Source organism: Capsaspora owczarzaki, assembly GCF_000151315.2.
Source record: "Capsaspora owczarzaki ATCC 30864 unplaced genomic scaffold supercont2.7, whole genome shotgun sequence".
Classification (NCBI taxonomy): Eukaryota; class Filasterea; order Ministeriida; family Capsasporidae; genus Capsaspora; species Capsaspora owczarzaki.
The window spans coordinates 1,071,028-1,098,726 of record NW_011887298.1 but is presented as its reverse complement, the minus strand read 5'-3'; the positions used below and the strand labels follow the sequence as shown (position 1 = coordinate 1,098,726).

Sequence of the window (27,699 nt, the reverse complement as noted above, 5' to 3'; positions counted from 1 at the left end):
TGATACGTTGTGCGGTTGATGATTTGGGATTGCAATTGCTGCGGTAATCCTCAATCTGAGACCACCAAATCCTATCCTGCTGCCACAGTGCGCACATCCTTTCCACGCACTCACATTCACACTTGCAACATGCCTTCCAGTTTGCGATTCTGGGTGATTGTTCCTTGCAGCCCCGATGGTGACACAATCCGCAATCAACTTGAGCTTCGTTTTTGGTTTTGGTTTTGTTGCAATGATGCCACTTCGGCAACTCTTCCTTCCTTCCATCCGAGCCATGTTCTCGTTTTGCGCTCTCCAGTCTTTTCTTCACTCACTCCTTCGTCAAAGTCAGTAAGGTTTTGTTTTCCACCCTTCAATTTGCCTTTGCCTTTGCCTTTGCCTTTTGATTGATGATTCGACCAAATTTCTTCGTTTCGTTCGACTTTGTTGTTGTGCTCGCTTTTTGTTCGACGCAGCCGGTCAGTTTTTGTGTACCGTTTCTGCGCAGAGCATCGTTGGTGCTCTGGGTGTTCGCTTTGGGAAGCGAGCGGGGAGTGGGGGTGAAGCGAAAGGGAGCGAAAGCGAGGGCGTGTGGAATGGATTGGCCCTTCTTCGCTTTTGTGCTCCTCTCAATCCAGTGTGCCTCCCCAAAGCGCGCTGTGCTCCGCGTGTCCCTCCGTCAGCTTGCGTCGTGTTGGACAAGTTTCCGTTGCAAATGCGTCTTGTGTGCGTCGGGTCATTGGAGGCCAAGCGAGCAGTTCGCTTTGACTTTTGTACAGTGCAATCCACGTCACAGTAACAAAAATCCGAGATCGTTGCCTTTTTTTTTTTTTTTTTTTTGTTGGTTTTTTCAATGGGATGGAAATGGAAGCGAATTGCCACGGTCGAGTTGCAGTTCTCGCATGGTAATCAGAGCAAAAGGTTGAAGGCAACTCTGGAGGCTGCCCATCCGACACCAGACGGAGGCGTGCTGAACTGGCCCAGAGTGCGCGTGCAGCCAACAAGTGTGTCGAGAATGCTTTTTTTTCTTTTTTCTTTTTTTTTTTTTGGCGGGAAGCAAAAGTGAAACGCACAGCTTTATGTGCGTTCGTCCATTCTCTCCCCCCCCCTCCCGCCTCTTATTGTCTGTGCCTTTTGATTTTTGATTCTCGTTATTATCGAGCTCTTCTTCTAGTTTTTTTTTTGAGTTGTTTGTCAATCGGTTTGCTTTCTTTGGTGTTTTTTTTTTCTCCGATTTTGACAACTTTTATTTTATTTTATTTTATTGGATTTTTGGCGGTTTTTTGCTTTATTTCATTTCGATTTCGATTCCAATCACGTTCACTTTTCAGTCCAAGTCTCGTGTGTTTTTGGCCACGTTGATTGTGTGGATTTTGTGCTCAGTCATTCGTCACTCCTTTTGGACGACATCCGACGCGCGGTGAGCGGCGAAGGATTGGATGCGCCTTTATGGATGAAGATTGTGCCTTGTCCCATCTCCCAATCTCTTCCACCCTCTTCCCTCGCATCCAATGTCACAACCAACCATCTTGATTCAACACGCCATCTCACCTTTTTGTTTTTGCTTGTTGTGCTTTGCTACTTGGCCCGGCTCTGCTGCTGCGGTAGGAGGCGACTCAATTTCTTGATCAAGCTCGCTTCCATTCCAATCGCGCGCTCGGACACTTTTCCCCCTTCCCTCCCACCCCCGTCTCGCGCTTCCCGAGTCTCTCTTTGACCCGACTTTCACCAGCGAGCACACGCTAGCTACTCCAAGTACACCCCCGAGGGACCTGTCTGCGTGAACGCGCGCAAAGCTTGGTGTTCTCAGCATGAGCTCGCCTCGTTACTTGCGGCTCGGCGATGTCGTGTCGCTGTATGCCGAGGGCCAAGTCAATGGCTTTATCAGCACTCTAGGGTATGTATTCAGCCAGCTCGGCTCAGTGCTCCAGTCATGTTGTGCAAGTGTGGTAGGCGGTTTCTGGGATTCAGGCAGTGGTTCGCTGAAACATCAAAACCGCCAGCTCGTTACTTTTGGGTTTTCTTGTTTCTTTCATCCGATCCAATCCGGATTGGTTCTTTGAACATTTTTGCTTGTTTTTGTCTTGTTTTGGTCGGCTGGTTTGCTGTCATGCGTGTGTGGGGTATCTGAGGTGGGGAGGTTCCATTCGCAATGCTCACTCCCCCTGATCAGCCTCATTGATGACCGCTGTGTGATTCAACCCACTGCCGGCGACACCAATAACATTCCCAAGAAGTTTCGAGGTGTGTATCTCCGCTTAGGATCCGACAAATCCGATGCTCGTCCCAACTTTCCTATTTGGACTCACTCTCTTCCCATCCTGCACACCTCAATCATTTTAGACTGTCACTTTAAAATCTACCCCATGCATCGCTACAATGCCCAGCGCCAATGGAAGAAAGCCAAGGCCAGCTCGAACACTCTATCGGACATTGTGCTGTTGAAAAAGCTGCAGCACGCAGCCGAGCTTGAGCGAAAGCAAAACGAGCAAGAAGACGATCGGGCTCTTGGTCAAGTCATTCAATACGGCCAGTGTATTCAGGTATTGTTGAATGCCTTTTGTTTGTGCGGCTGTGGTTTGAGGTTGACTGACGTTTTGTTGATGTCCTTTTTTATTTTGTTTGTTCACCTTTCTGCGTCCCCTCCTCGTCGTAGCTCCTGCACACAAAAAGCAACAAGTTTGTCACGGTAAATCAGCGACTGCCCGCATTACTGGAAAAGAACGCCATGCGCGTGGTGCTGGACACGGTCGGAAATGAAGGCTCGTGGTTTACCATCATGCCCTTTTACAAGCTGCGCTCGGTCGGCGACGAAATTCTGATTGGCGACAAGGTCTTGCTGGTGTCTACGAACGCCCAGCAGCCATTGCATGCGAGCAGCTGCAACTTGCCCGACCACGAGTCTTGCTTGGAGGTGAATATTGCCAACGTCAAGACACCGTGGAAGGTCTCGCTGTTTCTCGAGCACCACCCCAACGCCGAGAACGTGCTGAAAGGAGGCGATGTTGTGCGTCTGTTCCATGCCGAGCAAGAGAAATTCTTGACGTGCGACCAGTACGAAAACTCGTTGTGCGTCTTCTTGCGTACGACCGGTCGAACCTCGAAAACGGCTGCAACCACGTCGCAGGCGCTGTGGGAAATTGAAGTCGTGCACGAAGACCCGTGTCGCGGCGGTGTAGCCACATGGAACAGTCTGTTTCGCATCAAGCACCTCGCCTCTGGCGAGTATCTGGCCGCCCAGGAGGACAACGATCCGACGTTTGATTCGACGCGCGAAAAGCTCCGGGGCACGCGAGACGTGGCCCACCACCTCGTCACCACGCGCGACCGGCACGATCTCGCCTCCATCTTTGAGCTCGACCCGACGACCATCCAAAAGGCAGACGAAGAGGTGGGCAAGTCTGCCTACGTCCGGCTCAAGCATTTCTACTCCAACACGTGGGTCCATTCGACCGCCATTCCCATTGACAAGGACCAGGAAAAGCCAATCATGCAAAAAGTCGGCGCCGCCTCCATCCGCGAGGACAAGGAGGCGTTTGCCGTGGTGCCCGTTGCTGCCGCCGAAGTGCGCGACCTGGACTTTGCCAACGACGCCAGCAAGCTGCTCAAGGGCATTTCCAAGCGCCTCGCCAAGGGAGACCTCACGCAACGCGAAGCCAAGCTCGCCACCAAGATTCTTTCCGACCTCATCTTTTTCGTGCTCAACCAGGAGAACATTGGCATGGATCCGCTGACCGCCACTGGCAAGCCCGACCGTGATCGGCAAAAGCTGATGCGCGAGCAGAACATTTTGAAGGAAATTTTCGCGTTGCTCAAGGCGCCGTTCGTCGAAAGCGGCGGCGTCATGCTGCCGCTCTCCGAGGTGGGCGACAAGCAGCACAGTCCCATCCGCATGATGTGTAAGCTTTGCTACCGCACGCTCCGCTTTTCGCAACAGGCCTACCGAAAAAACCAAGAGTACATTGCCAAGTGGTTTGGCTTTATGCAAAGCCAGATTGGCTACGACTTGCTGGCCGAAGACACCATCACGGCGCTGCTCAACAACAACCGCAAGCTGCTCGAAGCCAACATCAAGCAGAAGGAGATTGATACCTTTTTGAATCTGCTGCGCAAGAATCGCGAGTGCCGCTACGTGCAATACCTGACCGATCTCTGCTCGAGCAACAACACGGCCATTCCTGTGACGCAGGAGCTGATCTGCATTGCCGTGCTGGCTGACGAAAACAAGGACATTTTCATCGATACAACCCTGGACAAGGATGGGGAAGTGTGGCTCCATTGGCTCCAACCCGTCAAGGACGGCAATGTGTCGTCTTCGTCGTCAGCATCCTCGAGCCCGTTCTCTGGCACGCCTTTGCAGCACTCTCCCCGCACCACCACCACCACCACCGTCTCTCCAGCCGCCGCCGCCGCCGCCGCCGGCACTGCCACAGCATCTCTGGGCCCGTCCGCGTATCCACGGCTCGTTGCGAAGCGCCTTGGCGACTTGGCGCGCGACGCCGAGACGAGCCACGAGGCTCGGGATAGCCTCGCATACTATCGCGTCCAGCTCGACCTCTTTGCCCAGATGTGTCTCGATCGCCAGTACATTGCCATCAACCACCTCAAGGACAAGATGCATGTCGGCTTGCTGCTGCGCTGCATTTCGAACGAGCGCCTTCCAAGCGACCTGCGCGCGTCCTTCTGCCAGCTCATGCTGCACATGCATGTCGACTGCGACCCGCAGGAGACCGTGACGCCTGTCAAGTATGCTCGTCTGTGGTCGGACATTCCCGAAGGCATCACCATCGACACGTATCTGATGCCCTCTGCCGCCGGCTCGAGCGAAATTTTCGGAGGCACCAAGCAGTTTGTCGGTCAGTACCTCAAGCTCCTCGAGGCAGACCAGCACCCGTTCCACTCTCGGGACAAGAACAAGCTCACCCTGGAAGTCATCACGCTGACCCGCTACCTCGTCTACTTTGGATTCTACAACTTCCGCGAGCTCATTCAGCTCACCAAAGTCCTGTTGTCGATTCTTGACGGTCGCAGCGGCACCGGCAGTCCTGGGCCAGCCACAACCAATGCAAATGGAACGACCAGCGGCAGTCGGCGCGCGTCCGCTGCCAACTTTGTGACGTCGGCAGTTTCCAAAACCATGCATGCTGCAGCTTCTGTCGTGACTGCTGCCGGCGAGCGCAAGTTGTCTGGCTCTGCTTCTTCTTCTGCTTTTGCTTCTGCTCCTTCGACTTCTGCCTCGGCTTCGGGTGCCTCAGACAGCAAAAGCGCTCCTTCACAAGCCCTCAACAGCTTGCAGTTGCCGTCCGTGTCCATCGCTCCGCCATCGCCGCTCCCGCTCCAGAATCACAGCCCCGACACATCTGCGTCGCGCTCCCGCTCGTCCTCCAACAACGGCTCGGACGTATTCTTTGGTCTTCCGGCGGCCTCGACCAGTAGCGCTGCTACTTCGGCAACCGTCGCCGAATCTGCACCCGCTTCCCCGTCCACCCCTTTCAAGGGGCGAACGTCGCCTTCGCCAGCAACCTCTCCCTTGTCACCCGACACCTCTTCTGAAAATGTGCGCGGCCAATCACCTTCCACGTCGGTGACCTCGACACCCTCCATCGCGGCCGGAGTGCGGTCGGCAGGTCTGGGTGCATTGATTGGCGGCCCATTGGCTCTTGTGGGTGCCAAAAAGGTTGGGTTTTCCGGACCGAAGGAAGAAAGCAACGAGAAGGATGTCACCGTGATGAACACCAAGCTGAAGATTATCGAGATTCTCGAATTCATCAGCGATGTTCGGCTCGACTTTCGCATTTCCAACCTGCTGGTCATTTTCAAGTCGCAGGATGCCCGGCGCAAGGAGTCGGCTGGCGAGGCTGGTATGGATGAGAACGCGCAGCTGCTGCCTTCGCTCCTTCGTGCGCGTGAGCGTGCCGGTCGTCCGCCGCCGTTTGAAATGAAGCGTGCTCGCAGCACCTCTGGGCTTGGCGTGGCTCACGAAGGCGCAGTGGGTATTGGCGTGGAAACTCCCTTTACTACGTCCCTTGCCCCTCCCCCTCGCCTTCCGTCTGTGTCGGTGGAAGGTCCGGATTCGGCCACTCCAGTCCCCGTGCCAGTCACCGGCCCAACTGCAACTGCAACTGCCGCGCCACCATCGCCTGCCAAGCCAAGTTTTGCAGCTCTCTCAGCCAAGGCCAAGGCACAGGGTGGCCAAAGCCGTAGCACCTCTGAATCCAACTTGTTTGCCACCACTGCGCCGGCCCTGCTGCCGGGCACCACGCCGGCCACGTCGTCGGCATCATCGTCGGCATCATCGTCGTCGTCGTCCAGTGCCGCTGGTAAGCCAGCTGGTGTGGCTCCGCCTGCTCCTGCCGGGCATTTCTCGCAGGCAGTGCGCGACCTCTGGCAGGACGTGCGCAGCGCCGTCCAGCCTGCAGACAAGGAAGAAGCGCTCGCCGAGATTTCCGCCATTCCCGAGTCCAAGATTGTTGAGGATGCCGAAAAAATGTTTGACACGACGTGCACGATCGGCTCCATTTTGGATTTCGACGGCAAGGACGGCACGATGCTCGTTCGCGTCTTGTTGGACTTGTGCATGCACGACTTCCGCCCGCTCGCGTCAGGCGCCCTCCGGCTGCTCTTCCGCCACTTCAACCAGCGTGACGAGGTGCTGCTTTCATTCAAGCAGGTGCAGCTGCTCGTCTCGTCCGAGGACGTTGACAACTACAAGCAGATCAAGGCCGATCTCGACCGTCTTCGCGTCATGGTCGAAAAGTCAGAGCTCTGGGTGTTTAAGGCCACGTCCAATCCTGACGCGGACGACGACAAGGCTGAAGGCGGCAGTGGTGGCGGTTCCACAAGCAGCGGCAAGACCAAAATCGCCGATGCGGACCAGGCCGCTTCAGGCGATCCACTGAAGAGTGACCCGTCCGCAGCTGCCTCGGCTGCCACAACCGACGCCAAACTCGGCAGCTCCAAGTCGGAAGGCGGAAAGAAGGCAGGCGAGGACAACTACACCAAGATCAAGAAAATCCTCACCCGGCTCAAGGCGTTGTGCGTCACTGTTGTCTCTGACACTGCAGGCGACTCGTCAAGCAAGCCGACGACGGCGACGACGTCAGGCAACGCCTTCTTTGGAAGTAAGCCGTCTCCTGCCTCTCTGCTGAGCCTTGCTGCGCAAGCGTCCAAGACTGCTCCGGCCTCTGCCGCCGGTACTCTGTCGGCGACCGCTTCTGGAACCGGCCACGCTCCCTTGTCGCGCTCGGCGTCCTCCGAGTCCAACTCTGGCAACGCTTCTCTTCTCGTTCCTGGCTCGGGCTCGGCGGGCTTGTCGACCGATGACACGCTCGCAGTGTCTCCCACGTCGTTGTCGTCGTCCTCGTCCCCGAGCGGCTCTGGTCCTCCCTCGCCCAATCCCACCCTCGAGCGGCCCAAGATGAGCGTGCCGAGCGCGCCCGTCAAGCGCAACAACAAGCAAAACCAGCGATTGCTGCGCAACCTTGGCGCGCACATGCAAGTGCTGGAACTGCTGCGCATTCCGCACGACGTGCAGGACGATCAGATGAAGGACTTGTTTGGCGTTGCGCACGAGTTTCTGCAAGATTTCTGCTTTAGCAACCCGCAAAACCAGGCGCACCTGCATCCGTTTGTGGACTTTTTCATGGACGAAATGTCGCACTCGCGCTACGCTGGTGAGACCATCCGCCACATCTACCTCAACAATCTGGCCCTCTGCAGCAACGTGAGCGAGAAGGTGGTTGGTCATTTTGTGAGCTGCATTGAGCATATGGGCCGGCAGGTCCAGTTCTTGCAATTCCTCAAAGACCTTGTGCGCGTCGACGGCATGGCGCTCCGGCGGACGCAAGATTTGGTCATGAGCGCCCTCGTCAATGCTGGCGAGGATGTTTTGGTCTTTTTCAACGACAACGTCTCCTTCCAGTACCTGGTGGAGCTCATGCAGACGCGCGACCATCTGACGAATGAGCGTAGCGAGCTGTCCTACCACATTGCGCTGATTGAGCTGCTGGCTGCCTGTACGGAGGGCAAGAATGCCAACACCGAGATCAAGTGCCAGTCGCTCGTGCCGCTCGACGACATTGTGCGCATTGTTTCGCACGAGGCGACCATTCTCGAGGTGAAGCGTGCGTACGTCGAGTTCCTCAACCACTGCTACTCTGACACGGAGGTCGAGGTCAAGGACATTGCCACGTCGCCGCACATGTGGACGCTGTTTGACGCGTTCGTCCGGGATTTGGCCCGAGCTGGCGATGCAGCGTACGAAGGCGACAATGGCATCTTGAACGCGTACATTTGCGAACCCCTCTGCTTCTGCGTGTCATTCTGCTTCAGCCCGCAGAACGCCGGCACGGCGCTCGGCATTACGACCCGACACGCGCTGTTTGTCGAAATGATTCGCTCTCTGTACCTCATTGTCAAGGCGCCCTGGATTTACGGCCGCTACAAGGGCCGTGTTGAGGATACTCTTCGCGTCGTCACCCTTCTTGCGCAGGAAGAACGCATCCCACTTGGGGACGCGCTCGAGTCTGGCGTTGCAGAGTGCCTGTCGCAGAGCAAGGTGGCCAAGAAGGGCGTCGATGGTTTCCTGAAGGCACTTCGCACCCGCAAGCGATCGCCCAGCTTTTCTGCCAAATCCCAGGAAGCCGAAAAGGCTCGCCACATTGTCGAAGGGCTCCAAGAGTACGTGGAGGCGCTGGAGAAGGAGATGCGCAGCTTGGTGGCCGCCGAGTTTGCCGTTCTGGTTGAAATTCTCCAACATCCCTTCCGGCTCACGAGCACGCAACAGCCCCTGTCTTCGAGCAAGCTTGCCACCAAGCTCATCAACCACACCAAGACGCTCGGGCAGAAGGAGAAGCAGCTGTGCGTGCACGTGTTGACGACACTTCGCCGCATGATGGCTCCCCAACGCTTTGACGGTCGTGCTCAGTTGCTCATCCAGCGCGAGTCGACAAAGTACTTTGGCGAGCCTCGTCTGCGTCACACAACCCAGTCAGAAACCCAAAACGCCCTCGATGCCAACGGCGCGTCCAGCCTTGTGATTGACCTGGTGACGGCGAACGACGATCCGATGGTCTTCCTCGAGTCGCTTCGTTTGGGCATTGCGCTGCTGGAAGGCGGCAACCACACCATCCAGACGTCCTTCCTGCACCGCTTCAACTCTGCTGGAGCCGAGGCGTTCTTCCGACAAATCCAAAACCGCATGGGCCATTCCATGGTGGAGCTCAAGAGTGGCTACAACATGAGCCGCACCGAGTCTGCCGACCCTGCGGAGGTGGCTGCCGCTGGGCCGAACGAATACGTGGTGATTGAGTCCATTTTGCGATTTTTGCAGCTGCTCTGCGAAAACCACAACATTGAGCTGCAGCACTGCATTCGCCGGCAGCAGCACTCTCGCACCTCGTACAACCTCGTGCACGAGACGCTGCAGTATCTGGACTGCATTTGTGGCTCGACCTCGGGCGGTCTCGGTCTGCTTGGCTTGTTTATCAACGAGAGCAACATTGGCATCATCAACCAGTGTCTCATTTCGCTCACAGAGTACTGCCAGGGTCCATGCCCAGAAAACCAGGACTGCATTGCGTCGCACGAGACGCACGGCATTGACATTGTGCTTGCGCTCATTCTCAACGAGATCAATCCGCTGGGCAAAGAACGCATGGATTTGGTCGTGACGCTCAAGAACAATGCGGCCAAGCTCCTGCTTGCCGTCATGGAGTCGAGACAAACGACCGAAATGATTGATCGGATTCTCTTCAACCTGGACGCGCCCCAGCTGCTCAACATGGTCAACCACGTCTTCCGGCTGTCGCAGGCGTGGGCGGCCAACCCGTCGCATCGTCATCTGGCAGCAGAAGAGGTGCGTGAAGTCGGTCACAACTTGTTTGTGCTCGCTCACAAGCTGGCCCAACACTCGCCCGCACTCGCGACCGCCATGCGCGACAACGTTGGCGAGGCGTTCAAGTACTTCCCGGAGCACACTGGTCAAGTGGAGATTGTCAAGAGCGACAAGCTCGAGCGCATCTACTTCCCCATCCCCCCGGTGTGCCGCTTCCTGACTGAGGAGAGCATGGTTGACATTCTCATGAATGTCCAGCGTGACGAGCAAGGCTCCAAGGTGGCCGACTTTTTCTCGCGCACCGATGACCTGTATCACGAGATGATGTGGCAAAACGAGCTGCAAAAGAAACGCGTCTTGTACTGGTTTAGTCGCAACTTTGCGCGCTGGACAACCCTGTCCTTTGTGCTTGCCATTCTGATCAACGTTCTGATTGCGCTCTTCTACCCGCTGGAGAACTTTATGGGCAAGGACATCCCGGTCGTTATGGACGAGTTTGGCTCGGCTGTGGTCGCCGAGTGCTATACTGACGCTGTGGGAGGTGGAGAACTCTGTTCCGATTCCGCTGCCGAGTCGTCAGGGTACGCTGGTAGCGGCGGCTTTGCATCACTCTCTCCCACGGCTGCAGCTGCCGCCGCTGCCGCTGCTGCCGCGGCTGCCTCTGGCAGCATGAGCAGCCTGTCCCCCTTCCTCGGCCTGCTTATTCTGATTTTGATCACAGTGCTCGGCATTGTTCAGATTGTCAACTCTGTGACCATTCTGGTGTCCTACCTCGGCAACTATGGCATGCTCCTGCTCAAGAAGGGCGGAATGCGGCAGCTGCTGACGGACGGCATGCTCTTGTACTATGCCTCGTACCTGGGTATCTGCATCATCGGTCTCCTGTTCAACCACTTTGTCTACTCGCTGCTGCTGCTCGACATTGTCGTGCGCGAAGAAACGCTCAAGAACGTGATTCGCTCCGTCACACGCAACGGCAAGAGTATCGTGCTCACGGCTGTTTTTGCGCTGATTGTCGTCTACATGTTTTCGATTGTCGGCTTCCTCATCTTCCGCGACGACTTCGTGGTCGAGACGGATGTGGATGGCGGCGAGATGGAGCGGTCGTGTGATTCGCTGCTCCTTTGTATCGTCACGACGCTCAACCATGGCTTGCGCAACGGCGGCGGCATCGGTGACGTGCTGCGCCAAAAGTCAAAGGACGAGCCGCTCTTCACTGCGCGTGTCTTTTACGACCTCATGTTCTTCTTCGTGGTCATTATCATTGTGCTCAACCTCATCTTTGGTGTCATTATCGACACGTTCGCCGACTTGCGCGCCGAGAAGAACGAAAAGGAAGAAAACCGTCGCAACACGTGCTTCATTTGCGGCCTGGATCGGTCGGCGTTCGACAACCGCGGCGTCACGTTCGAGGAGCACATCAAGGACGAGCACAACTTGTGGAATTACCTCTACTTTATTGTTCACATCAAGGGCCAGGACCCGACCGAGTTTACCGGCCCGGAGAGCTATGTGAGCAACATGATTGGCTTGCGCAACTTGGACTGGTTCCCGCGTCTGCGCACCATCTCCCTGACGCAAGACACGGACGAAACAGACACAAACGAGCTGCGCCAGCTCCGCACGCAGCTCACGTCCACGAACGCGCTTGTCGTGAGCCTGTCCCAGCAGCTGGGTGAGATTCGCGACCAGCTCAGCGAGCAGCGCAAAAACTCTCGCCGAGATTCGCTCAAGCGACACGACACACGCTCACTTGCGCCACCCACCATCATGCTCCCCGTGGTGGAAGAGTCCGTCTCTGGCTCGCCGGCTGACAGCGTCAATGGCTCCACCACTCGGCTCGCCGATCTCGGAAAGGATGTTTCGTCTGGCTCGGGCATCCCTTTTGTCGCGCCGCCTGCTGCCAATGGTAATTCTGCCGCTGCTGCCGGTGCCTCGACCAGTGTTGCTGCCAATAGCCCTGGTCCTGCGTTTGTTGGTCCTGCAGCAGCAGCGGCGGCGGCAGCAGCAGCGTCCCTGTCGGCTGGCTCCCGCCTCTCGTTGGGCGGCAGTCGTCGTCGCAATACGTTCCTGTTCCAGCAGCACTCCACCCAGTCCGATTCGTTTGTTGAAGATTCCAATCCTTCCAGCAACCGAAACAGTCTGATTTCTGCTGACGATTAGTCTGTTTTGGGGGGAGTCTGACTTGAGGGAGCTGCTGCTGATAGCGACTTGTTGCTGTTGTTGTTGTTGTTGTTGTTGTTTTATTTGGTGTTGTTGTTGTTTTATTTGGTGTTTTATTTGTTGTTATTGTTGATTTTTGTGTTGTATTTTACATTACAATCTTATTTCTTTTGCAATGGTGCTTCGGTTTCAATGACAAGTCGCAGATTCAATGAATGGAGTACTGTACTCTTGCTTGGCTCAGTTGCTTTTTTTTGTGTTCGTTTTTTTTTTTTTTTCCAACTTCCAAGTTGTGCTTTTGATGATACGTTTCAACCAACCGGATTGTCGAGTGCGTCGTGCGCGGCTGCTGCGCTTGCTGGCTGTTGCGACGGTGGCTGTGCTCGCCCTGTGTGCCGTCGGTGGCCGTGGTGGTGGTGGTGGTGTGCTCGCGTACACGGAAGTTCGCTTGAACGGGCGAGATTGGACGCTTTCGAACGGCGCGAACGTCACCTTCAGCGGCGCGTCTGTGCCCGGCAATGTGCACGTCGATCTGCAGGACGTGGCCAAGGTGATTAGCGACCCGTACTATCGCTTCAACGAGGCTGCGTACCGCTGGATTGCGATGGACACTTGGACGTACTCGAAATCGTTCGCAATGACCGCCGTCACGCTGCAGGAGAAGCAGTACTGGCTGACCCTCGAGGGCGTCGACACGGTCGCCTCGATCATGATCAACGGCAAGACCATTGCGTCCGTCCAGTCGCAGCACTTGCGCCACGGCATTGCGGTCGACCGCGGCGTCTTTGTGCTCGGGTCCAACCAGATCAAGATTGCCATTTCGTCCGCAGTCAACTACGCCTCCCAGCAGTCCCAGGCGTACCCGTATGTCGTGCCAGACAGCGGCCAGCTTGGCAGCTTCCCGCACGCAAACTTCATCCGCAAGGCCCAGTCCGACTTTGGCTGGGACTGGGGTCCCGCGTTCGCTCCGCCGGGCATCAATGGCGGAATCTACTTGCAAGGCTTCTCAGATTGTCTGATTGACGCGTTCGGCGTGTCGCAGCTCTTCCAGGCAGGCGCACGGCCACCGCACCGGTCCCCTGCGCACGATGGCAGCCGATCGCATGCTGAGCAGGCGTACGCTGGTTTCGACGCGAACGGTGCTCAACAACAACAAGAGCAGGACGAGCAAGGCGTGTTTCCGGGCAATAGCGAGTCGGATCACGATGCCTCGCTTGCTGAAGCACGTCGTCTTGCGGCATCGCCAGTGACGCTCATCATTTCAGCGACATTGCTGTCGGCTGCAGACAAGGTTGCGGCCGTGCTCTACGTCGCCATCGACCAAGTCACGGCAACGACGGTGCCCATTTTCCTCGACCATGGCGTCAACAACGTCGAGACAACCGTGAACATTGCCTCGCCCATCTTGTGGTGGCCCGTGGGCTATGGTGCGCAGCACCTGTACAACATCACCCTCACTCTGTACCCGTTGAAGGCCGATCCTGCCGATATTGACGCGCTGGTTGCTCGACCGCTTCGTCCCGAAGACACCTCGAGCGATGGCAGCGTGACGAATGCTTCTCCCCTGCACGAGATGCCATACTATGCGCGCTCCCGTTCGATTGGCGTTCGCTCGGTCCAGCTCGTCGAAGAGCCGCTTGCCAACCAAACCGGCCTGTCGTTCTACTTTGTCATCAACGGTCTGGCCATTTACGCCAAGGGCGCCAATTGGATTCCTGCAGATGCCTTCCACACCCGCGTCACGCCTGCCAAGATCAACCATCTCCTGCAAAGTGCCGTTGCCGCAAACATGAACATGGTCCGCGTCTGGGGCGGCGGCATTTACCAGCCCGAAATTTTCTACGACCTGTGCGACCAGAAGGGCCTGCTCGTTTGGCAGGAGCTCATGTTTGCCTGCGCCCTGTATCCGCGCAGTGCCATCTTTACGTCTCTCGTCACTGTCGAGGTCCAGCAGCAAGTCCAGCGCCTGTCTACTCACCCCTCAATTATCATTTGGGGCGGCAACAACGAGGTCGAAGCTGCGCTCAACTGGTACGACGTGCCGAATGTCGCACCGCAAGTGTACTCGGTCGACTATTGGCAACTCTTTGCCGACGTCGTCCGCACTGCTGTCTTGAAGGCCGATCCCAACCGCCCGTTTGTCGACTCGTCGCCATCGAAGGGCTTGCTGTCCGAATCTCCTTATGTGAAGCGCTGGGGTGATGTCGGCGGCACGGCCTATGGCGATGTGCACTTTTACGACTATGCCGACGATTGTCAGAGCGTTGCCATTTACCCTCAGGCACGCTTTGTCTCCGAGTTTGGCTTCCAGAGCTTCCCTTCATTCCAGACATGGCTTGCAGTCACCACAAGCGAGGATTGGAGCTACGATTCCGCGCTGATGCAGTTCCGTCAGCGCCATCCCCAGGGTACCGACCAGCTCGTTGCTCAACTCAAGCGCCACTTCCGCACGCCGACCCCGAATGCGACCAGCGATCAGGCCACGCAGCAAGAGCATTTCGAGCAATGGTGCTATCTTACTCAAATCCAGCAGTCGCTTTGCTATGAGACTGCCATTTCAAACTGGCGTCGCTTGAAGGGCGAGGATGCGCACACCATGGGTGTTTTGTGTAAGTGTTTATGGGGAGATTTCGTTGATGAAACTGATTTTGGAGGTCTGCTTCATTTGAGCTCATTCTGTCACTTCTTTGTGCAACTTTTCCTCGACGTGGATAGATTGGCAGCTGAATGATATCTGGCAAGGACCCACCTGGTCATCGATCGAGTGGTCGGGTCGCTGGAAGATGCTTCATTACCATGCCAAGAGGTTTTTCGCACCATTCATGGTTTCCAGCTATGGTACAACAAGGCAGCGATGGTTTTTTTTTTTGGAGCATGAGAGTTTTGCGCTTTTTGACTCACTTGTGTTGAATCGGCTTGCTATGATCAGTGGACGCGTCAAACAGCCTGCATGTTCACGTCACTAGCGATCTGCTGACGGCAGAGTCGGGATCCGTCGTGCTCGAACTTCGTGCATACTCGACCGGCGCCTTGGACTCCAGCTCGTCTGTGAGCTTTTCGGTGGGAGCGCTCGGCAGTGTTGAAATCTACGCCGATGCTGTCTCGAACTTGCTCAAGAAGAGCGGCTGCACCATCACGAGCTGCTTTGTGCGAATGCTGGGCGAGACCAACAGCGGCCTCAACGTGACTGCGCACGCCTTCTTGGCTGAATTCTCGCAAGTCACCTTGCCCCAGCCCACTATTACCATCACCTCTGTGAGTCTGGTGAACAGCACGGTGGCTGAGGTTCGTCTCAGCGCATCAACGGTCGCCCTGTTTGTCTTCATTGAGACCACCATTGTCGACGCTGGGTACTTTTCCGACAATGGCTTTACGCTCCTGCCTAGTGAAGTGGCGGTCTTGACCTTTACATCGACGACCCCCTTGGATCTTTCCGCCTTCTCAAACTCGCTGCATGTGCGATCACTGCGTGACACGTACTAGAACTGCACTTCCTTCAATAGACCGTCCACTGCAAAACTGTTGTTTGAGCGGATGAAAAAATACATTGCTTTTGTTGTTGTGACAATCCATACACGGGACGACGTTGGTGGGGTTACTTCCAAAAACGAACGACCTTGTCGAAACCAGTCGAAACAAGAATTTTGTGCTTGTCGTTGAAAGACAGGTCGCGAATATTCTCCGTGTGTCCGGTGAGTTTGCCAACCAGCTTTTGAGAGCACATTTCCCAAATGTAGATGCATCGGTCTTGCGAGGTCTACAAACGGGGTAGAGACGAGCGGGTTAAACAAATGAACGCACAACAGAAGAGAAACCCTCCAACGAGAACGATAATGCCAACCCCTTACAGCAAAAATGTACTGTCCGGACGGATGCCAGCAGTGGCGAGGTGTGCTCCACTCGTCATTGTTGGTGCCGTAAAAGTGGCGCAGCTGCTCGCCCGTCTCCCGAGCATACAAAATCAGTCGGTTTTTGTCTGTGCAGACAAGAAGGTACTTTTTGCCAAACGGCGAGTAAGACACGTCCAAGGCGGTGAAGCTGACGTGCGTGTCGCCCAGCGCGTTCATGTTCATCTTGGACCGCTGTTTTCCAAGGGAATCAGTTAGTTCATCGGTGAGGTGTTTCGGCACTATTTTCCCTGTGCAAGAGACCTGAGCTTGAACCCTCACCTCGTAATTGCCGCTGGTCAGCTCAACAAAATGCAGGAAACAGTCGTTTCGAGCGGCCATGCAGAGCTCGTCGCCTTCCTGCTCAAAGTGAGCGAAACACCACCCAAAGTCAAATGTCGTCAATAATGCTGGCTCAAGAAAACTTTCAGAGCCATTATGTGAAACAACTTGACATACCGGTGAGAAGCAGAGTGCTTCGGCATAGCCCTCAAAGAGGAAGTGGCCGACGCGCTCAAACTTGAAAGGCGCTGGTTCCTCTTCTGCGTCGCTGTCATCATCATCCTCGACGGGCTTGGAGACTTTTTGCACACGGCTATGCGAGAGAAAGAATAAAGTCGACAAACACAGTGTGAGCCCTGCAGCAGCCAAGCAGCCCATGGTTCGAGGAACGTACCGATACAAACCAACATGGTGGTCGTATGACGCTGTTGCGAAATATTCTCCGTTTGGCGACCACTGCACGCGCACCACGAATTTGGTGTGGTCGGCGAAGGTTTGAAGGACATCGCCAGTCTCGATATCCACAATTTGATGTGATCGATCCATGGACGAGGTCAGGGCGATGTTCCTATAAGAGGTTGCAAGACAAAGAACAGTCAGGAAAGGGCTTCCCCGCGTCAAGTGACAATAGCACAAGGGGGGGGGAGGGTCACTTGCTTGAGAAGAGGGTGGAACTCGACCGCGAGAACAGCGCCAGAGTGGTGTGTGAGCGTGTTGTCCCGGTACCACCGATACTCGTCGTCCAAGTCTGAGAACTGCGCCAGAGCCGCGGTTTTGTCGGAAGATCCGGTGAACAACTCTAGCAAAGGGAAACCAAGATTGTGGTTGACAATTGAGCGCCGTTGTCAGTCAAAAAAGGATAAAACAGTCCTCACTTACTCATATCGTCGCGGAGTCGAGCTGCAAGCACTGGGCCCGTGTGCAAGTCTTGGACAGTAAAGACGTTCTGTTCAACAACCGAGAGCACACGTTGGTTTCGCAGTTGAACACATCGCAACAATCTTCAGAGAGGACAACTCACCTGAGTTGGAATGGTTGCCGTTGGCTGAACCAGCTGTCATGTTCAAATTGCGATGGTTTTACCAGAGCACGATGTGAGTACAGTGACGGCTTTTGACCAACAATGGCAGCACAGGTCTGAGTTTGCGAGCAGTCAACTCACCAAATCGGAAATGTCCATCTTGCGAGGCTTCTTGCTCGGGTCACCATGCGTCGCTTCGTACAAGTCTGGGGGGGGGAGGAAATTCAATGTGAGTCACTTTTCTAGGTCAGCAGATTGAACGACTCCGGGAGGGGGAGGGCGGGGAAGAACGAGCAGTATAGTGGGAAACTCCCGAATGGTCTCTTGGAGCGAGTTCGTCCCACTACAGCAACCCAACTCAACCCAACAGCCAAGCAAGTACAACAGCAGGCGTTTACCCAGAATGACTTGGAGCTGGCTTGCGACCTTGACTTGATCGGGCTCAAAGCGGAGGCGACTGTCAATGCAGGTCAGTCACCCTACCAGCCTCAGTCCCTCGCTACCACCACCACCACCAAACTCGATTGCGCACGAGTGCACAGAAACTGATGTTGCACGCCGAGTGAATCAGCAGCCCAAGGCTCAAAGTGAGGACCAACTGACCTTTCAGCCTCGAGGGCAGCCTGCGTGCGCACAAATCCGTTCTCGTTCAGAAACTGCAGCAACAGCTCCACGACTTGCTGACGCTCCATGTTGAAAAATGAACAAATGGCAAAATCAAGACTGAATCATAACGAATCGCATCGCAAATGGAGTAACTTTGGAAGTAAAAACGCTTGTCCAGTAGATCTACAGTAATTCACAACCAATGCTCAACACCAAGCTGCTTCATATTTGAAGCTGGTAAATGCCGTTGCTCTTCTTGAGCAGATAATTCTCATTGTTGAGCGCTTGAATAAAATCGGGAAAGCTCTCGACTCGGATGCACAGGAGGTTGGCCGTCTCGCGAAGTTGCTGCATCGAGAAGAGCGTGTTGAACGTTTCCTCGGAGATGCGACGGAGCTCGGCGATAAACCGCTTTCCCTGCGCCTTGCGACTCATTCCAGAGCCGTTCTGGGAGCGCGCAAAGTCGAGATTCCCGACCTCGTCTGAATTCGTGTCAATCATGCTGAATCGCATAATCTCAATGACGTCTCGGGCGTCGTCCGCCGTGACAATCTCGCGCAGCTCCATCCTCGCACGGGCCTCGCTGAGGCGAATGATGGACTCGAGTTGTCGCGTCGTGATTGGGGTCGAGTCGAGACTGTGGTGCTTCTTCCGCAGAGCGAGGTAGAACTCCTGAATGACGGACGCCGCTTCATTGGTCAGTTTCGGGTGCACGTACTTGCGCGCGTATCCAACATACTTGCGCAGCAGAGGTGGAGGAATGGGGTCAAAGTCTGGCACAGCGGCGATTCGCAACCGCTCAACGAGCGGTTGAGTGGGCTGGCTTCCAGCGAGTTGCGAGTTTGATGGAGACGCAACAAACCCTGGAACGGCAAGCTTCCTTGCCAACTGGAGCTGCCGAGCGCGTAGAGCTGCATCGTTTGAGCTTGAATGCAGTGCCATGACGTGCTCGGACAGCAGTCGGTCCTGAACATCAAGGAGATCAAAAAAATGAGCACCGACGAGCAGAGCGAGCAAAACTAAAAAAGGCGAAAACTCAGGATGGAAGAACGTACCATTTCAATGTCCGGCTTGTCCAGCAGAATAAATACCAGGTCAAACCGCGATAAAAGCGCGCTGCCCATTCGCAAGTTTTCAGCCACTGTCTTTGCCTTATTGTAGTGCCCGCCGACTGGATTGGCAGCCGCAATGATGGACGCGCGCGCGGGCAGAGTGCAAACGATGCCAGCCTTGGCAATGCTGACGCTCTGTTGTTCCATCGCCTCAAGCAAGGCCTGGTGCTCTGAGCTCATTTTGTCAAATTCGTCAATGCAACAGCAGCCTTGGTCGCTCAGCACAAGCGCGCCAGCTTCCAGAGCATAGTCTCCCGACGCACCGTCGCGCAACAACGTGACAGTGAGTCCGGATGTTGTGGTGGTATTTCCGCAGACGTACACCCCTCGAGGCACAATGGCGTTCACTGCTTGAAGCATTTGACTAAGGAGGCGTAGATTGAGCGGCATGAGAAGTGAGGTGGTGTTCGGAAGCAAGCTGCAGATTTTGGATTCACACAAGTTGCATACCTCTTGCCCAGACCTGGATCACCCACAACGAGAATGTGTGGATCTCCTCGTACTGGGATGCGATTGCGATCATTCGTGAATCTGCTCATTCGTTCAGCAGAGTCCAAACGCCGAGCACCAAGTAAAAATATTGAATGAGATTCGTCAACCAGAACGGCGTTTCACCTGAAAGCTCGCCGTACCGTTGACATCCACCGAACAGTGACAAGAGCAGGCCGGCTTTGACGAGTTCATGACCATAGATGCCCGGGCTGAGCGAGTTCACGAGAAGATGAAACAAGTGCTCATGAGCTTGGATTTGCTGAATGGCGTACAGTTCTTTCAACGAGAACTCGAGTAGGTCGAGCGCGCCATTGTTATTCTTGGTGCTACACACCGAGTTGGCCTCGACATAGCGCGAGAACATGAACTGCCGCTTGCCGCGCCCGGTATCCACGCTGGTCATTTTGACTTCGCCGACCACGGTCACAACGTCTCCTGGAACGCACGCATCCACCAAATCGGAGCTCAGTTCGCATTCGATCGTCGGAGGAATCCGACCGGCCTCGCGGTCACCATCATCGAGAATTTCTTGCACTCTGGGCACCAAACGCGCAGAACAAGTCAAATGCTGGCCGCGTACCGTTTGCACAAATAAGAAAGCACAATCCTTACCGAATAGTTTGCCAGTCCACCATGATCGTGTCTGGATCACTGCGCCGGGGGACAAATGAACTACCGCGACACTGCGGTGTTGTGCAACGTGACGGAACGGCGTAGCGCCCATCCGCGAGTGCAATGACCGTGGTGCCGTCGCACTTGCTGCAGGTGAAGGCCAGACGCACGACCTGGGGTTTGATGTTTCCAACTCGCACGACCGTTCCTCGGAGGGATACCAATCGCCCTGTGCAACAAGAACAATAGACCAAATGAGGAATTGTGTGCTGCAAGCTTTCACATTGAAATTGTTGCTTTTGTTGGGTCTTTGACATACCAACGGCGTTGGACTTGAGAAGGGATCGAATTGCCGAGACGGGCTCGACATTCACAACACGCGCAAAGACTCGATTGCCAACAGCGTGAAGGTGCACGTCCTGGTCCACCTCGCCGTACATGACCTGCAGCCACGAGATTTGCACATGAGCCTGGCAGAAAACCATCGCGCTGAACTGAGTTGTGCATGGCTCAAAGCGAAACTGTACCTCGTAGAGGGCGAGACTGAGGGTGGCCAGAGTGAGTGACGGTTGCTCGCGCAAGTCTGTGGCAAGGTTTGGCAAATCAACCAAACAAGCCGAGACAAGCTCGTTCGCATCGATTGTCATTGCTTTGCGGGCCTCGATACGATCCTGCGCGTGAATCAGATTGCAGAGTGAGTTGGAACGTGAAGCCTGCGCGCCGATTGCGAGAGAGACAGAACGGAACTCGACCTACCCGAGGCAACCGGCGACTCTTGAAAAATTGACGAAATGCTACAAACGGACGAATAAATGGATGTGCCGGCTCGAAATCTGACCAACAGAAAAATGAACGCCAGTCGGCACCAAAGTGAAACAGACAGTTGTGTTTTCCCGCCAAAAATCTGAAACAATGAAGTTGCAGGCAATCTCCTTCTCCTCGTTCTCCACACAACACAGCACCGTCCCAGAGCTCGTGACTGGACTCGCACAGGTCTCCAAGCTCAGTTCAATCTGAAAAGCACACCAGTGTTCGCCCAGCCGCCCCTCGTCAGCTCCTCCCCTACCTTCGTTGGGAAAATACAAAAGCCAGCCAACAGGCATTCTGGTGACGGCGGAGGGTACTGCGCGGCTGTTGTTGCCACCCGACCCAGCGCCGAAAGCACTCCCATGGCTCGTGTCCATCACCACGGCGCTGGAAGTAGCGGAAGCGCGACCCGGAGCAGCGGAAGGGTGGCCAAGTCCCGCGCGACTCCCATTGCCCTGCTGCGGCTGATACTGCTGCTGCTGCTGCTGCGGTTGCTGCTGCTGCGGTTGCTGCTGCACCCGATGGCTACTGGATGACTGTGACCTTGCTTGCGCTTGACTCCATTGGCCTCTATCGCGATCGCTCTCGCCAAGCGGATCCTGAGGAAGTCCGCTCATGTCGCTTCAATGGCGCCTCCAATGCGAATGGCTTCTACGTTGAATGACACCACTGAAACAAAGAAAAAAAAAAGAGTGACACTCATTGATAGAATGAATAACAACGACGTTCAATGGTAAAGATGGGCCAAACGACACAAATGGCTGACAGTGCTGCAATTCCAAGCAAAAACTGATTCCCGCCAAAACCCAGTCATCTTGTTTCAAAGAGTCGCTCATTCCCCGCCGTCATCCATCCAGCGCCGTAACACCTCCCCATCCTTCGTTAACACGAACACTGCATGAAGCGGAGACAGTCGCGGCACTTTCTCGTGCGCACGGCCGAGGATGTCCGAGCTCGAATCGCAAAGGCAAGTTTTCCCGCCATTTCTCGCTCTTGACCATTGCAGGTGGCGCGGCCGTGTGAATCGCGCCTTGTTTGTCAAGATAGTATTGTCTTGCATTTGTGACTCACTTTGTTTGCTTGACACGGATCCGGGTGCAGCTTGAACGCGAAGTGGAAGAGCTCGAGAATGCCATCCAGCTGCAGCAAGACCTTCTGCAGCAGCAGCCCGTGATCAGCCCGCATGCAACCAAGCCGTCATCGTCATCGTCGTCGTCGTCCTCATCTGCACCACCAATATGTGCGGTGGCTGGGTTGGACAGAGCTGGAGAAATCGCAAGCGACGCGTTGGCGCTCATTCCCGCCAAAACCGATCCTGCACGAGGACCTGCTGCCACGGGTGCGTACTCGTCGAGCAACTCGATGGAAGAACTACTAGGAGAAAATGCGTCGAGTGTCACAGGCCCCGCCACGGACGTCAGTGCCATTGAGCTGGGCGTTCCAATCGCGATCGTCAATCCAGTCGCAATCACCGCTACCGCCTCCAATCCCTTGAACACGACTCATGGTTCGATGGCGATTCCGTCTAGCATTTCTGGCGACTCGTTGACTGGTATCACACGTGCCGGGACTACCACGTCACCCCCCGATGTTGTCGCTCATTCACGCCGATTGTTGGAATCGACGAATGGCTCTTTTTCGCCAATCGGGCGGGGAGTGCCAACAGCAGCCGCTGTGGAAGATGACCCAGAAGCCGATGAGGCCGATGCGATTGAGGTCGATTTTGAACCTCCGCCGCACTGCGTGCCAATCAAAGCCAACGTCCTCGAATTCGATTGGGCGTCACTCGCTGCCCATTGCCAGTTTGACGTTATCATGATGGACCCTCCATGGCAACTCGCAAGCAATGCTCCAACGCGCGGTGTGAGTAGAACACGTTTGGGCTGGGCGAGCGAGAAATTTGTGGCAGTTGCTCTTTTTGCATCTATTTCCCATATTTACTGACCCCTCTATTACTGTCCCCATCTCCTACTGTCCCCATCTCTATTAGATTGCACTCACATACAACCAGCTGCCCGACGCAGCCATCGAAGACATTCCCATCGCGTCGCTACAGCGAAATGGCGGTTTTGTCTTTGTTTGGGTCATCAACAACCGTTACGCCAAGGCGTTTGACATGCTAAAGCGCTGGGGATATCGATTTGTTGATTCTATTGATTGGGTCAAGTTTACAGTCAACCGACGCCTTGCCAAGTGTCATGGGTTTTACCTGCAGCACGCCAAAGAAACCTGCCTCATCGGGCTCAAAGGGGATCCACCACCGGGATGTGTTGGCAACGTGGCGTCTGACGTGATATTCTCCGAACGACGTGGTAATTCCCAGAAACCCGACGAAATGTACGAGCTGGTCGAAGCGCTCGTTCCAAATGGTATGTCTCGTTTGGCGCTTCCGTTGTGCGTGGCGGTGTTTTGCTTCAACTCATTCAAACCCCATGTTTTTTATTGTTTTTTGGTTTCCAATCGTAGGCAAATACTTGGAGATATTTGGACGAAGAAACAACCTGCGCAACTATTGGGTGACGATCGGGAATGAATTATGATTGGAGTAATTCATCTTGCAGCAATCTGGAATTTTTAACATTTGGATTTGTTCGAATCTGCACTATTGTACAATATCATCAACGTTTCAGTTATTGTCAATGAACACTGGTCGCGTGTCGTCATACCACCAGGTTTTCACGGTATAATCGTCAGAGCAACTGCCAAAACCAAACAGGACGTTGAACGAATGAGACTAAAACCTCGCATCAGTCAACATGCCATTGCATCAAAAATCATCGTACCTGGCAATCAGCGACTGTCGCGCGTTCCAGCGTGCGCTATACACAACTCCAGAATGTCCCTCCAATCGCTGAAGCACATTGCCACTCTTTAGGTCCCAGATGTGAATGCTGCCTTCCTGCTCAAGTCAAAGGGATAAAAGCAAGATGTTGCAAAAGCAACGTTAAGGTCAAAACCATCGGAGCAACTCGTGTAACAGCAAAAACGCCCACAAACCTCGGAACCGCTCGCTATCAAATCCTGGGTTGGACCAAAGCCGGCTCGAATAAAGCTCTTGGACGTGTTCTGGTGTCCACGGAAGCGCCGAACAGGCCGCATCTGGAAAAGAACAAAGAAAACGGCACAGCAAGACAATGTGAGCATAAATCCCATTCAGAATGCACTTCACACGAAACGACTCGGTTACCATGCGCAAATCAAAGAGCCGATTGGAGTTGTCTTTGAAAGCAACGACGAGCTGAGAGCCACTGGAGCTGGATTCGACAGACGTCACCTCGCCCAATCCGCCAGAAAAGGTATGAACACACAGCCCGCTGCCGATATCCCAGAATCGAACGGTGCGGTCCTTGGATCTGCAGAACAGCAATCAAACAACAAAAGAGTCAACATCACGCCACCCGTACTAACACCAGCGAAGTCATGAAGAATTCCTTCTGTGCTTCTTACCCAGAAATCACGAGATTGCCATAGCTGTTGAAGGAGACGCACGAAACGGACAGTTCGTGGCCAACAAACGTCTTGGCACTAGTGCTGCTGCGGAGGTCGTACAGGTGCACAACCTTATCGTAGCCACCGAAAGCAACGTGATTGCCGCCTAAAAAAAAAAAAAAAAAATCCCATCAACAAACATAAGTCACAACGCACCCTTATTAAAAGTACTTGTCAGGAGCCGTTCAATATGCTGTTCAAACGACTCACCCGGATGGATCTTGACCGAGTACAAATCACCACCAGTACCAGACAACACGGAACGGCAGAGATTGAACGTTTGAACGACCTCCGGGTCTCGCTCGTGCAGCGAAGACGGGTCAACATACGGAGCCACATCGATTGCAGGCGCAGGGACGGGCGAGGTGCCTGTCAGATGTTGCGACCCCGCAGCCGACAAGGCAGCGCTAGAAGCGGATGCTGCAACTGGCAAGTGCAAGTCTTCGTGCGAGACATTCCAGATGCGAACAGTGCCGTCCGCGGACGCACTTGCAACCATGTTGCCGTCCCGGGAGGCACACACATCCCACACACGGCCCAAGTGCCCACGCAGCACGCCCAAGCACTGGCCCGTTTCCGTCCACCACAAGCGCACCGTGTTGTCACTCGACCCCGAGACAATGCGCAAGCCTTCGTCGCCGCACCAGTCGACGCACTTGACGCTGTCAGTGTGGCCTTTGAGCGTTGTTCGACAGGCGTTTGGAAGGACGAACGATGTGTAATCCTGCATCAGGGTTTCGATTTTCGGAATCACCTTGGGGTGGTATCGACTAAACTCAATCTGGTACGCAATGGCCTGACGCAAGAGCTCGAGCAAGCGCGTCGGCGGCACTTGCACGAGACTGCTACTCGTGACTTCATAGTCCAAGAGCGTTTGGAAGTGCTTGACGAGCTTTCGCCGCGCAGCGCTGCCCTCCCAAGTCGAAAACGAAGGTGCATCCTGCACTGACTTGGCAGTGAGCACGTAGCACATGTCCTTGAACTCGTCCGGGTTGACGTGCTCCAACGGCTTGAGTCGCTTGGTTAGAAACGAAAAGGCATTCTGGTACTCGGATCGCTCGACCATCTCGAGGAACTGCTGGCGGTAAATGGCATGTAGAAAGCTGCTATGTCCGCTAAAGATGCCGCGGGTGCAGAGCTTTTCGACTTCTGGCCAGTCTCCGTCTGCAGATCAAGCGAGGAGAAACACAAAACAATCGAGTGAGGAGCTGTTGTTTGCAGTTGAAGTTGATGCCTTGTGCGCACGCTCGCATTTCAAGTCCGAGCCAACGCGAGGCTCTCTTCTTTTGAACCATCAAGATATATATATATATATAGAGAGAGAGAGAGAGATAGAGAGAGAGAGCTGTCTGACTCGGAAGTGTAGCACTGAAACCATGGTCAAATTTATCACAATCTTACCTAGAATTGCCTTGCGCATGCGCTTGACATGCGACTGATCCGCACGTTGCTCGTTCAGTTTCGTATTGGCTTCATCTTGCAGGACCATTTGCGATATGGAGTAGCCTTCGTCCTGGAGATACTGAATGATCAACCGAACGAGATCGTTCCTCAGTGACGAGTCTTTGAAGATGTCCGGGCTCACTTGAATGGTTTTGGGCCGCGATCCGCCATGAACAACGTTCTTGAATGCTTCCTCGCTGTGAATGTTGATTTTTTGTGTTGGCCGAGAGTGACCGATGATGGGACGACGGGGACGACGTGAGTTTTGGCAATGCAACGCCAGTCAAAGACGGATGCAGCTCCCTGTTCAAACCAGTGCGACTCCGAAAACAACAACACCACCACCACTATCATCACCATCACCACCACCGTCGTCACTCGCTCAAGCCTGTAAGAGCACTTGAACGCACCTCAGGCCAATGCGAGTGGGATACTGGCCGGTGGCTGCTGCTTCACCGCCATTGCTGCTATTGCTGCCGCTGCCAGTCCCACTGCTGCTGTTGGGTGCGATTGGAGTGGCAGGCGTCACGCTACGGCTGGTGCTCTGGTGTTGCGCGTTGGCGCTGCTGCTCGAGAGGGAGCTCGTTCGCGGCAATGGAGACGCCAATGGAGAATCAGCAGCACTCATCCTCTGCGAAGGGATCAACGACTGAGCTTGAAACCACTTCACTAGTACAAAAGAAAAGAGCAATGAGTTGAACAAAATGATACAGAATGGGGATTATTTTACAAAGGGCGAGAAAAATGATATGAAGGCTCAAAACTAAGAAGCAGAACTCGGACTCGACGGTGAAGACGCTGGTTCGGCTGCTCGTCGGCCAAAAATCCGCCGCATCCGTTGCTCAAATGTTTCGTCTTCTTGAGGGATAGATGATGGAGGAAGGGCGACTTTGGCGGTGGTGGTGGGTGTTGCTTCGTGCGATGCAGCGGGTTTTGCAGCGTTGGCATCGTCGGACGGCTGGTTTCGCGTGGATGCCAGTCCCAGTCCGCGAATACTGGAGGAAATCGAGGCAGAGTATTCCGGTACGATGACGCGCATTCGGTGGGCAAACTCTTCCATCTGTCATTCGGCGGACAAGTAAAACCAAATCAAAGAACCAAAACGAGATTTAGCTCCTGGTCACGCAGTGATGCATGCACTCGCTTCGCCCACAACACAAGGACATCAAGCAAGCACTTCGTGAAAACCCTCATTGGAGAGGATCAGAGGTCAACCAACAACGATTTGTAAACCTCGATCGTTCAACAACAAAACTCACCGATGAAACGCCCATTGATTTCGCAACGGCAAACACGGAAATGCCTGCGACCGTGCCGCAAAGCACAGTCCCAAAGATGAGCGCCTTGGCAGCGAATGCGGAAGGTGACGTTGGGTGCGATGACAGCGAGAGCATGTCTCGCAGCGGCACGTGCGACGTGCGCGACGACGGCGTCCTCGCGGCGGTCTGATACGCCTGGGCTGGCCGCAGCCGCGTCTGGGCAACTTGTTCGTGCGCTGTGCGCATCTGCTCCTTGAGCTGGCGGCTCTGCTTGCGTGTCACGACGACGAGGCGCCCGACAAAGCCCACTGTAAACGCGACGCCGGCTGCAATCCCGACGGCCTGTGGCGACCACTCGCTTGCATTGCTAGCAGTAGTAGTGATGGTAGTAGTAGTAGTGGTAGTAATAGCAGTCGTCGTAGGAGTCGTAGTGGTCGTTCCAGTCTCAGACATTGGTGCCACGATCAAATCACAAAAATCTGAGCAATTCTGACGACTGGCTTTTCCAAATTTGAACCAAGGAAGCTTTTTTCATTAAAACAAAACTTGACAATGTCTCAGAAAAAATCGAATGCTTTGGTATCAACAAAGCAAAATTCATTGGAAAAAAATAAAACCAAAACATAAAAAAATAAAAAAAACTCCTCGTTCATTGTTCTTTTATTGTAAGGAAAAAAAAAAAAAAAAAAAAAAAGATGCGCTGCATTTTGCA

At 54.6% G+C, this 27,699-nt stretch overlaps 7 protein-coding genes across 7 annotated transcripts; 3 read left to right on the top strand and 4 right to left on the bottom strand.

Annotated features, from left to right (window-relative positions):
- The first annotated feature begins 311 nt into the window (after positions 1 to 311).
- CAOG_04826 (inositol 1,4,5-triphosphate receptor) lies at positions 312 to 12,109 on the top strand. The gene is made up of 5 exons (XM_004347527.2): positions 312 to 330; positions 1,588 to 1,876; positions 2,153 to 2,223; positions 2,323 to 2,522; positions 2,636 to 12,109. Exons 2-5 carry the CDS (start codon positions 1,791 to 1,793, stop codon positions 11,975 to 11,977), a joined length of 9,699 nt encoding a protein of 3,232 aa, XP_004347577.1. The 5' UTR covers positions 312 to 330; positions 1,588 to 1,790; the 3' UTR covers positions 11,978 to 12,109.
- Positions 12,110 to 12,240: 131 nt separating this feature from the next.
- Positions 12,241 to 15,571, top strand: CAOG_04825 (mannosidase). The gene is made up of 3 exons (XM_004347526.2): positions 12,241 to 14,586; positions 14,693 to 14,815; positions 14,907 to 15,571. Exons 1-3 carry the CDS (start codon positions 12,279 to 12,281, stop codon positions 15,458 to 15,460), a joined length of 2,985 nt encoding a protein of 994 aa, XP_004347576.1. The 5' UTR covers positions 12,241 to 12,278; the 3' UTR covers positions 15,461 to 15,571.
- CAOG_08825 (hypothetical protein) lies at positions 15,469 to 17,961 on the bottom strand. Its single transcript, XM_011272163.1, has 11 exons — positions 17,771 to 17,961; positions 17,566 to 17,624; positions 17,309 to 17,373; positions 17,168 to 17,200; positions 17,026 to 17,092; positions 16,804 to 16,945; positions 16,541 to 16,714; positions 16,324 to 16,459; positions 16,147 to 16,224; positions 15,826 to 16,059; positions 15,469 to 15,734 (listed from the first exon to the last, which is right to left on the bottom strand). Exons 1-11 carry the CDS (start codon positions 17,857 to 17,859, stop codon positions 15,573 to 15,575), a joined length of 1,239 nt encoding a protein of 412 aa, XP_011270465.1. The 5' UTR covers positions 17,860 to 17,961; the 3' UTR covers positions 15,469 to 15,572.
- On the bottom strand, positions 17,901 to 21,466 carry CAOG_08824 (hypothetical protein). The gene is made up of 9 exons (XM_011272162.1): positions 21,056 to 21,466; positions 20,746 to 20,822; positions 20,517 to 20,660; positions 20,309 to 20,432; positions 19,990 to 20,218; positions 19,518 to 19,913; positions 19,336 to 19,416; positions 18,829 to 19,249; positions 17,901 to 18,739 (listed from the first exon to the last, which is right to left on the bottom strand). The coding sequence occupies exons 1-9, from the start codon at positions 21,411 to 21,413 to the stop codon at positions 17,996 to 17,998; spliced, it is 2,574 nt and encodes an 857-aa protein (XP_011270464.1). The 5' UTR covers positions 21,414 to 21,466; the 3' UTR covers positions 17,901 to 17,995.
- Positions 21,467 to 21,699: 233 nt separating this feature from the next.
- Positions 21,700 to 23,418, top strand: CAOG_04822 (MT-A70 family protein). The gene is made up of 4 exons (XM_004347523.2): positions 21,700 to 21,763; positions 21,898 to 22,659; positions 22,787 to 23,165; positions 23,263 to 23,418. Exons 2-4 carry the CDS (start codon positions 22,159 to 22,161, stop codon positions 23,334 to 23,336), a joined length of 954 nt encoding a protein of 317 aa, XP_004347573.2. The 5' UTR covers positions 21,700 to 21,763; positions 21,898 to 22,158; the 3' UTR covers positions 23,337 to 23,418.
- Positions 23,362 to 26,356, bottom strand: CAOG_04821 (WD-repeat protein; the record flags this gene model as incomplete). The annotated part of the gene is made up of 8 exons (XM_004347522.2): positions 23,362 to 23,495; positions 23,580 to 23,695; positions 23,794 to 23,895; positions 23,984 to 24,149; positions 24,244 to 24,391; positions 24,496 to 25,449; positions 25,687 to 25,925; positions 26,139 to 26,356. 8 exons carry the CDS (start codon positions 26,354 to 26,356, stop codon positions 23,423 to 23,425), a joined length of 2,016 nt encoding a protein of 671 aa, XP_004347572.1. The 3' UTR covers positions 23,362 to 23,422.
- Positions 26,357 to 26,378: 22 nt separating this feature from the next.
- Positions 26,379 to 27,477, bottom strand: CAOG_04820 (hypothetical protein). Its single transcript, XM_004347521.2, has 2 exons — positions 26,988 to 27,477; positions 26,379 to 26,788 (listed from the first exon to the last, which is right to left on the bottom strand). The coding sequence occupies exons 1-2, from the start codon at positions 27,438 to 27,440 to the stop codon at positions 26,492 to 26,494; spliced, it is 750 nt and encodes a 249-aa protein (XP_004347571.1). The 5' UTR covers positions 27,441 to 27,477; the 3' UTR covers positions 26,379 to 26,491.
- Between the last annotated feature and the right edge of the window lie 222 nt (positions 27,478 to 27,699).

What these genes read in the sequence shown, in the direction of transcription:
- CAOG_04822 (XM_004347523.2), top strand. Translation starts at nt 22,159, where the DNA reads ATGGAAGAACTACTAGGAGAAAATGCGTCGAGTGTCACAGGCCCCGCC. An exon ending in GCAATGCTCCAACGCGCGGT is followed by an intron (nt 22,660 to 22,786) that starts GTGAGTAGAACA and finishes CATCTCTATTAG; the next exon opens with ATTGCACTCACATACAACCA. An exon ending in CGAAGCGCTCGTTCCAAATG is followed by an intron (nt 23,166 to 23,262) that starts GTATGTCTCGTT and finishes TTCCAATCGTAG; the next exon opens with GCAAATACTTGGAGATATTT.
- CAOG_08824 (XM_011272162.1), bottom strand. Translation starts at nt 21,413, where the DNA reads ATGAGCGGACTTCCTCAGGATCCGCTTGGCGAGAGCGATCGCGATAGA. An exon ending in GTGGACTGGCAAACTATTCG is followed by an intron (nt 19,914 to 19,989) that starts GTAAGGATTGTG and finishes TTTGGTGCCCAG; the next exon opens with AGTGCAAGAAATTCTCGATG. An exon ending in CTGTTCGGTGGATGTCAACG is followed by an intron (nt 19,417 to 19,517) that starts GTACGGCGAGCT and finishes ACGAATGAGCAG; the next exon opens with ATTCACGAATGATCGCAATC.
- CAOG_08825 (XM_011272163.1), bottom strand. Translation starts at nt 17,859, where the DNA reads ATGGAGCGTCAGCAAGTCGTGGAGCTGTTGCTGCAGTTTCTGAACGAG. An exon ending in CGGCAACCATTCCAACTCAG is followed by an intron (nt 17,093 to 17,167) that starts GTGAGTTGTCCT and finishes GTTGTTGAACAG; the next exon opens with AACGTCTTTACTGTCCAAGA. An exon ending in TCGACTCCGCGACGATATGA is followed by an intron (nt 16,946 to 17,025) that starts GTAAGTGAGGAC and finishes TCCCTTTGCTAG; the next exon opens with AGTTGTTCACCGGATCTTCC.
- CAOG_04820 (XM_004347521.2), bottom strand. Translation starts at nt 27,440, where the DNA reads ATGTCTGAGACTGGAACGACCACTACGACTCCTACGACGACTGCTATT. An exon ending in AATCAATGGGCGTTTCATCG is followed by an intron (nt 26,789 to 26,987) that starts GTGAGTTTTGTT and finishes GCCGAATGACAG; the next exon opens with ATGGAAGAGTTTGCCCACCG.
- CAOG_04825 (XM_004347526.2), top strand. Translation starts at nt 12,279, where the DNA reads ATGATACGTTTCAACCAACCGGATTGTCGAGTGCGTCGTGCGCGGCTG. An exon ending in GCACACCATGGGTGTTTTGT is followed by an intron (nt 14,587 to 14,692) that starts GTAAGTGTTTAT and finishes CGACGTGGATAG; the next exon opens with ATTGGCAGCTGAATGATATC. An exon ending in ATTCATGGTTTCCAGCTATG is followed by an intron (nt 14,816 to 14,906) that starts GTACAACAAGGC and finishes TGCTATGATCAG; the next exon opens with TGGACGCGTCAAACAGCCTG.
- CAOG_04826 (XM_004347527.2), top strand. Translation starts at nt 1,791, where the DNA reads ATGAGCTCGCCTCGTTACTTGCGGCTCGGCGATGTCGTGTCGCTGTAT. An exon ending in CATTCCCAAGAAGTTTCGAG is followed by an intron (nt 2,224 to 2,322) that starts GTGTGTATCTCC and finishes CAATCATTTTAG; the next exon opens with ACTGTCACTTTAAAATCTAC. An exon ending in AATACGGCCAGTGTATTCAG is followed by an intron (nt 2,523 to 2,635) that starts GTATTGTTGAAT and finishes TCCTCGTCGTAG; the next exon opens with CTCCTGCACACAAAAAGCAA.